At 44.6% G+C, this 8,630-nt stretch overlaps 1 protein-coding gene across 3 annotated transcripts; it reads right to left on the reverse strand.

Moving 5' to 3' along the window:
* Positions 1-729: 729 nt before the first annotated feature.
* Positions 730-7,699, reverse strand: Dmrt2 (doublesex and mab-3 related transcription factor 2). 3 transcript variants are annotated; one of them, XM_048806852.1, is made up of 5 exons: positions 7,291-7,699; positions 5,957-6,519; positions 4,237-4,339; positions 2,439-2,518; positions 1,925-2,065 (listed from the first exon to the last, which is right to left on the reverse strand). In XM_048806852.1, the coding sequence occupies exons 2-4, from the start codon at positions 6,479-6,481 to the stop codon at positions 2,475-2,477; spliced, it is 672 nt and encodes a 223-aa protein (XP_048662809.1). In that variant the 5' UTR covers positions 6,482-6,519; positions 7,291-7,699; the 3' UTR covers positions 1,925-2,065; positions 2,439-2,474. The 3 variants fall into 3 exon arrangements, with proteins under 3 accessions (XP_015348378.1, XP_048662808.1, XP_048662809.1); XM_015492892.2 differs by lacking the exon at positions 2,439-2,518 and having other exon boundaries at positions 730-2,065; XM_048806851.1 differs by lacking the exons at positions 4,237-4,339; positions 5,957-6,519; positions 7,291-7,699 and having other exon boundaries at positions 730-2,065; positions 2,439-2,517.
* Between the last annotated feature and the right edge of the window lie 931 nt (positions 7,700-8,630).

Raw genomic sequence — 8,630 nt, forward strand, 5'->3', positions numbered from 1 at the left:
GTCAATGCAAAGGCATAAAGCTGGTACCCAGGGAATAGCTGAGTTGTGCCTGAGCCTGACTCTATATGCCCATTATCACCAACCTTTCTCAAACAGTAGACTATCACAGAAGAGGTTTGGCACCACCATGGGCTGAACTGATGGTACCCAACAAGAGAATCTGCCTTGTGGCCCCTAGTGACCTGCAATCATAGACTGTTCCAAGGAACCAGAAATGTTCAAATAGATGTTTCTTTCCTGAAAAGGAGGATTGAGGGCTCTCACACACAGCCATAGCAGAGAAACCAAGGCCCAGTTAAAAGAAATCCATTCCAAGAACCCACATCGTCACAGAAATTAGACGTTACACTGGATTTTCCTTCAAATTAATCAACTATATGAAATTACTATTCTATGAACATGAAAAAATGCAAACAGCCCTAACATTCTCCTTAAATTTATTTTGTCCTGTCTTGTACAGCTAAACTTATAAGCCCTTCAAAATGCAAAGCTAGTTTTCGAAATGAAGTTCAATGAGCTGAACTTTAGTCTGACATGCTCAAGGATCCTTCCCCACCAGCACAAAAAAAAAAAAATGCAAAGCTAATGCATTGTAAGAGTTTTCCTGGGGGCCCAGTGATCAGTAAGAGCACTGGAGAATACATAGAAACATAGAAAAATAAAGAACACATTTCATAAACAGTCGCTTTTTCATTTAGGCAGAAACAGCTATTTGCTTCAGCAAACATTGGGTCTTTTAAAAGATAGTGTCAATTTTATTGCTTTATGAAATGCTGTGTAAAGCACAGAACTTTACAATTTGCACATTAAGCAATGTCCATCTTTAAGTTTAAATATATTTATGTGGTAAGAAAAGGTACATGCATATGTATATATAGAATTTTTAGAAATCATCATCACTTACATTAGAAATTTCTTTACACAAACATTTTAACTTTAAAAAAAAAAAAAAGCACATGGCAAGGACTGAGATTGCAGAAAATCCAGCTTTCCACTTAAGCAGCCTTTCACTGAGACACATGAGTGATGGCAGACGAAGGCCTCTTAAGAATAGACTCAACAGAAAATGACAGCGGTTCATTCACTGAGAGTTTTGTTCCAACCTGTTTAGCTACAAAAAGGTCCTTTGCACACCTATCTATTGTAAATGTGTACTTCTGGCTCTCCTTGACCAAACATTCTCTGTGTTTCTTTGGGGTCTCTTCAAAGGCCTCTTTGGCAAATGGTGTTTTCAACTCAGGACCTGATTTGTCATCAAGCGTTTGCTGGAATAATGAATGGAATGGATTATGTTTAAGTGGCAGAGGGTGCCTGCTGTTTTCTTTGCTGATCTTGGTTAAGACGTGCCCTTGAGCTGCCAGGGAGTCCACATCAACAATGGGAGAGAAATTCCGTTGGGGTGGGGAGAAGGCAGACCTCTCTGGGACAACCTGGTGACCCTGAAGGTCACTTCTAGAGGTCTGGACCTCGGGCGTGTGTGGCAGCACAAGGGAACCCTCCAGTTTGGGTGGCATCATGTCGTGTTCTGCACTGAGTCCATCCTGAACCCGTGCTCCCTTCAGGTCCCAGCTGGCCCCAGGTTTCAGGGCTTGAACTGAGGTGGTAGCATTTAGCAGGCATTGCTGGTAGAGGAGAGTGTCACTAATGGGGCCACACTTGGGCCAAACTAAAAATCGGGAGGACAGGGGGTACTGTCTATATGTTGTGGCCACACTAACATTAGAAGAAATTAGTTCCATATTCCCAGACCCTGAATACTGCATGGTGAGATCAAGGCAGGTGGGCAAAAAATTGCAGAAGTCCTTGCTGGGCGGTTCCCCTGGGGTGGGGCTGTAGGCACTTTTGTAGGAGTTGTATTCAGGTCCAGGCACCATGCGGTTGGGCAGGAACAAGGCAGCAGCTTGGGAAGTTTCCAGCATCTCCCTCTCTTTATATTCTCTCTCCAGCATAATGTTCTCCAACTCTTTGTCAGCAAAGGCCCTTCTTTTCCTCATCCTGTCACTAACTGGGGGAGGTAGAGGTAGGGTGCCTCCTAGGTAGGTCTCCGCTGTTATGGGACGATAGCCTAAAATAAGCAAACAGTGCACAAGGTAGAGATTAACAACTAGGAAAGAAAATTCTGGAAATCCAGAAGGCAAAAGAACCACCACAAACCAGCAGAACAACTATCTCTATGTCACTAATATTCTTATACAGAAAGCAAAACTACAGGTTCAATTTTAAATGGGTCTCTTTGGGAAAAGGATATTCATATTACAATCTTTCATTACTGTTGTTTTGTTGGTATAGGTTTGTTTTCTTTGACAAGTGTACATTATTAACTGAGATTTTAATATTCTTCCCAGATCCCTGCATAATAAGAGACAAAGCTGACCATCTGGCTTCAGTATTTTATTTTCCATGTCATCTTTTTTCACTATTAGAAAAGATAGCTATACCTAGAGCTGATGTCACTTTTATTTTCTAAAGATGACTCATATGTACACATTGATACAGTTGTAGAATAATCCAAGGAGAACTAGGAAAAAAAGAGAAAGAAAGAAAGTTAAAGGACATTAGTGAGGAGAAAAAGAAAACAAAAGACTTAAGGAAACAGAGAAGCATAGAAAATTGAAAAGAGCTGTTAACTAGCCCAACACGCTTTGCAGTGAACAATTTAATCATGCCTTCCCCTGACTACGAGTATAAATAAAGCAAAACAAAACAAAATGAGGGGGGAGGGAGCAATATCCCCTGCTATACTGAAAATAATAGGTTTAAAGCATTTTTCCCCAAGCTCCATAAGGTTGGCCAGATACCAAAACAGGTGAACAAGTTATCATTAGAACACAGATTAAGCTATTGCACATTATGTGAATAGCAACAAAGTCAAAAACAAAGATTAGTATAACATAAATAGAATTCCTGATAGCATAAAACATTTTGAGCATTTCATCATCCCCAGACACCACTATCAAGTTTGTTTGAAGAATCCATTGTGATATTAGTGTTTACATAGTGACAAACCCATCATACTCATTTGCAAATAAAATAAAATTTGAAAATTAATGTTTCCATTTCTATGCCAAGTGTTTGCCAGGAAGTTATTTACTTAAATTTACTATTCCATGTAAGTCCTCAAACTTCTCAAGTTGCTTTGGCAAAATTTCAATTTACCAATGTGCTCCTCCCTATGGTTGGTATACATCTGTTTACCAAATTCATACTTAATTCATGAGAACCCGCTCTAAGGTCAGAAGTGCACAACACAGGGTGAGACAGGAACAAACTTTAAAACTTATCCAGAACCAACCAAATTCAGAAGTTACACAAAAAATGCAGAACTCAAATGTCTACCTCAAGAAAAACAAATCAACTTTTCAAGGAGAATTTTATGAAGAAGCAAAATATAAGGTAATATTTAGTTAAATTTAAAGAAAATATATAGAAAATGGCGAAAGATAGTCATGGTATTGCTTAGCATGTCAAAAGATAAATTTCATATCCAAATAAAGAATTTTTTTAAAACAAGTAATATTTTTTTTAAATTAACATATCGTTAGGCTTTAGACAAAATGAAAGCCTGACACGAGTTACAGATTTCACTCTACTTAGTTTAAACCTCTACTCTAATTGTTTGATTCAAAATCTTTTTCAGATTCTACAATCTTGACCATCAAAGACAGGAAAATGAAGTGTGGAATAACAACAATTACCAATATATCTAGAAAGGAAAATTGTATATTGAAAAGTGGTGGAATCTGATATTGAGACCCAGACTAGAAGTCCTTATTGTCCATGGGTAGCTGTTAAACTCACTCTGTACATTTAGCTCCTGCTACAACTAAAGAAAGTATGTGTGTGTGTGTGTGTGTGTGTGTGTATACACGTGCACACAGAGAAAAAAAGAGAGAGAATTTCTTTCTTTGCAAGACATCTGCCCCAGGATCACTCGGTGGTATGTCTTTGTACATCCCTCTCATACTGTTACAATTTCATGTCTTTTATCTTAACCATTAACTATTAAGCAGATGACAAAATTATTAGGATTATTAAACTGATGGTGACTAAAAACCTTGGCAGGTACACTAGATTTATTTTTCTGTATCCCGGTTTCCTTCCTAGAGGAAAACTTACTAATAAAAAGTGTCTTCTCAGATAGCTCCTGCAGAGGTTAATAAATATGTCATATGCCTGAGCAATGAGAGTCACTCAACTTGGTTTAAAAAGCTGAAGGACAATTTGGCATTACTTTACCTTCTAAAATGCTTTTGGCCAGCAAACTAGGTGCCCTAACTTGCCTCTGGTACACTGCTTTGCGTTCAAAATTATTCTGTTTCCCGGAAAGCCCCTTCTTGTCCTGTAAACACAAGAAACAAAATAATATCCTGAAAGATTTTGTGAGAAAGAGAAGGGAGAGGGAAAGGGTATCAGAAAGGCATTTAGAAACCCTTACCAGCCTAAATATATTTATTTTGTCATCCCATGGTAAAAAAAAAAAAAAAAAAAAGATTCCAAACAAATTAATATTAGCACCCCTAGGCAAGGAGGTGGAGGCTATCTCTGAAACCGACAACTGGTGAGCAGGACTCCAGGCTTTCTCTATCAGAGTCACTCACAGACTCACCCCAAAGAATACCTGTGACCAGAAGTGAAGGGAGGTGAAATCCATAGTGAAGAGACAGTAGGAGCCCTGCTTGAAGAGTATTCTGCGCACCCAGTAGGCCCAGGGACAGGATTGGGCATAATGCGGGATGAGTTTCTCTGAGAAATAGGGTAAGGAGGGGTGGAGTGCTGGGTAGTGCTGGGGAAAGACAGAATTTCCAGAGTCTGGTTGTAATGCCAGTTTGTTCACTGGGCAACTGGGGTGCGCTTGAAAGCTCCCAAAACTTTTAGAGGCCGCTGAGGAGATAAGATAAGGGTACCCTCTCACTCAGCCCTCAGTCACCATCAAGTCAGTGAGATTCCGGGCCCTTCGACGCCCGCATCCAATCCAGTGGGCGGCAGGGAAGTACAGGAATGGAGGGCCCTGTGATGAACCATGCCCAACACAGGAATGACCGAACTCCATGGTGGCCCTGAGTGAGCTCTTGGAGGCTTTCCTTAGGGATGACTGGCTTTGGTATGTATGATGTCCCACTTGCCAGTCCCTCTCCACCAAAAAAGTAAAATAAATTTCTCCTATGGGCTGAGGATGTAGCACAGCGGTAGAACGCTTGCCTAGCATGCGGATAGCAGTTTGGATTTCCTGCACAGGCTGGGGGGGGTGAGGAGGTGTCAAAAAGCTGGGGAAGGCCTCGCTCAGGCTGAGCATTCCAAATACAGGGACCCTGAAGATAACACTGGCTGTCCTCAAAACCGGAGCCGCAGTGGTGGGAGGCCGCTCTGGTTCTTTGGCAGTTTGCATAAACAGTAGCTGCTGCAGGCACCTAACTTCCCAAGCACTTTTCGTCTCTTCTGTAACCCGGGAAGCAAGCTCTCTCCAAAAGCCAATTAACAGTGGAAGCACTACCTGCACGGCTTGCTATGTATATTATTCCTCTAGGCTATGCGCATTAGGAGTACACGAAGAATTGTTCCGTTTGACAACCACTCTCTTCCCCCTCCCTCGCCAGAACATCACCAAAACTAACTTTAAAATGTAAAAAACAAAAATGAAACGATTTTCTCATAATGATTCAAATGGGCCTAATTATTTTCAAGGTGTCTATATTTATCTCTATGTCTTCTTCCTTCTTAATACAAAAATTTTCTTTTACGCCAAGTTCCGCAGTGATGACCGAGGCTATCCCTACCTCCTTCCCAACCCTACAGACCAATGTGCGCAGAGTTGTCCCCATCATCCTTCCGCAGAAGAGCCTGGCGCCACGATGCCCTGGGCCAACACCGAGCAAGTGTCGGGTCCCTTTCGAACAAGATTTTTATCGTGGCCCGAGACGCACAGGGGAAGCGCGCCCCGGGTCTGGTGGGTACGCACCTCAGTGGCCTGCTGCCTCCGGAGCGCCACCTGGGCGGCCATGACGCGCTGGCGCTCCACCACCAGCAGGCAGTTGGCGCACTGGCAATCTCGCCAGCGGCAGAATCGCTTGTGGCCCTTGAGACAGGACACCACGCCGTGATTTCGGCAGCGCGCGCACTTGGGCGTGCGGCTCAGCTTACGCGGTTCCACACTGCCGCCCGCGATCGCGCCGCGTTCTACTGCCCTGGCAGGGACTGGAAGGGCCTGAGGCGCCGGGGGTGGCCGGGGCAGCAGTCCCCGGTGCAGTTCCGACTGGCCCGGCACCCCCGGGGACGCTCCTGCCTCCTCGCCGTCGCCCTCTTCTTCCGCGTCGTCGTCCTCCTCATCATCTTCCTCGTCGTCCTCGCCATCCCCGTCCGCGGGTGACGGGCTGGGCCCGGGCGGCGTTGTTGGCGGTGCCCGGCAGCAGTCCTCCTCCATCTCCAGGCTCTCCACGTCAATCTCCCAGTCCCCGGCCCCTGGGCCTGCCTGCCGGTCGGCCATTGCGCGCGGGTGCCTCGCTTGGCTCAGCTGCGCACACTCTGGGGAGACACAAATAAGCCCAAAAACCCACCTGCCGCCATCAGGGACCATCCCTGAGATTTTCCTGAGTTTCAGGTTTACAGTTTCTTGTCTGCTGACCTATCGCCTTAATGTACCCTGTCCTCTACATGTCTCTCACATGTCTGTCTTGTTATCTCTAGGGGTCCCAGGGATCTGCAACCAGCAAGGATTATATTTTATTAATTCCAAGTACTCTGTGAGCACCTGACCTTTCACAGTGACCCTCTTTGGCTTAATATGACTTTCTGGATAAGTAAGTCCCTGAATAATTCACTGACTCCAACCACGTATGTATTGTGTCCAACTAGGCCAATTTAGGCCACTTGTCAAGCTTTCCCATACCCAACAAGCATGGCCATGGTGAATATAAGAACATTGATGGAATAATTAGTTTTCTTTTGATTACAAAGGACCCTTCAGATCTACCACTCCATGCTTCCCAAATGTCTTTCATCAACCTACAACACCACAAGTACTCCTCCGTGGACTTGAAGAGATCCTTTCATCACTCCCCTACCCCGCAAATACTCAGTTGAAAATCAGCATTATGCTGTCATTAGAGCTCCAGAGAGACAAGGGAAATAAAGATGCAGATGCCTTCTAGCATCAATAATACTTGGACCGCACAGGGTTCTGTGTGCATAGGGCTTGGTCTATATCTTTAGAACAAGGCATCCAAGTAAAATAGCAAAGATAAGGAAAGATGCCTCAGCCCTCCCTGACACCCCAAGCGGTATCACAGCACTCACCAAGACTTTGAGGCCCGGGTTAGCAGCCGAGTCAAAAGATATCCAGCTTGGAGATCTGGTTCTCAAGCTGCAGGATGTGCATACAAGGAGAAATCAGGGTTGCACCCCTTGCCAAGAAATCGGGGGTGGGAGTGTGCTGATTGCTGGAGGCCCAGAGCCCACTGGATAGTGGGGAAGGATGAAAGATGAGAAGGGGATGAGGGGAGTCAAGTCCTCAGCAACATCGCCCGGCACATCCCGAACTCAGCGAACTTGTGTTCGGTCCTCTGCACCCTGGGGCGTTTCACTTCGCTGAGACCACTTTCGGCTTCCTCTGACCCAAGCCGGGTGGGGAAAGGTCGGCAGCCCCGGCTCGGCTCAGATCTCCGGATCTGGGAGCGGACGCAAGCAGCTGCGTTCTGCACGGAGCCACTCGTTTCAGTCTCCAGCCTCGGCTCCCCTTCCTTGTATTATCCACTCTGGTCCCGGAGCTTCGAGCCCTCTGATTGGCCGGATGTCAGGCGGTGTGCAAGCTGATTGGTCAAGGCTCGCCGACCCGGCGCCCTCCTCCTCCGAGCGGTAGAGGCGCTCCTCCCTGCCTAACTCAGCCAGAGTCGGCCCGCAGGGCCTTCGATGCAGCCGGGTCTCTGGTCCGAAAGCTAAATCTGAAGTGTGCGGACACCTGCGGGGAAGAAATCGCCATTTATCTCACCGACTAGGAAATGGGCAGAGACACACTGTCACGAATCGCGTTGTACACAACAGAAGGTAAAAAAATAAGAGATAGAAAAAGCTAGCGTTGGTCTCTGCATTATCAGCATCTCCAGTATTTCTGCGACTCAATCACTGACCAAAGTTGGGCGAGGAGATAAGGCCACTGAAATGGGGAGCACAGCGTCATCCTTTTTTTCTCCTGCACTAGTAAATTAACGGTTATCTTGCACCCTGGAGCCTAGTTAACGTACAAATACTTGTGGGTGTTTTGTGGGTAACGCTGCTCGTCCTCAGGAATGCAAAATAGTTCATTAACTTTCTTTCTTTTTTTTTTTTTTTAAGAGAGAGAGAGAGAATTTTTTTTAATGTTTTTTATTTTTTAGTTCTCGGCAGAATTAACTTTCATAAGAGTTTGTTAGGCAGGTGGCCAACTCAACTACAAGTTTTATTTTTCTGCTTTTAATAGCTATTACAATTAATTTTGGAGAGAATGGAAATGCACGCCTCTAAGAAATACGGTACAGCAGAGTCGCTCTAAGAATGCATTTAAACAAAGCTTTTTTAAAAAAGAATTCCTTTTTATGCAGGAATGTATTTTTAAAAAAAACTTTCTTCCATCTCCCTCAAAAAAATCCTTCATAAAAATG

The sequence above is a fragment of the Marmota marmota genome, unplaced genomic scaffold (genome assembly GCF_001458135.2).
Source record: "Marmota marmota marmota unplaced genomic scaffold, marMar, whole genome shotgun sequence".
NCBI classification, from domain to species: Eukaryota; Metazoa; Chordata; class Mammalia; order Rodentia; family Sciuridae; genus Marmota; species Marmota marmota.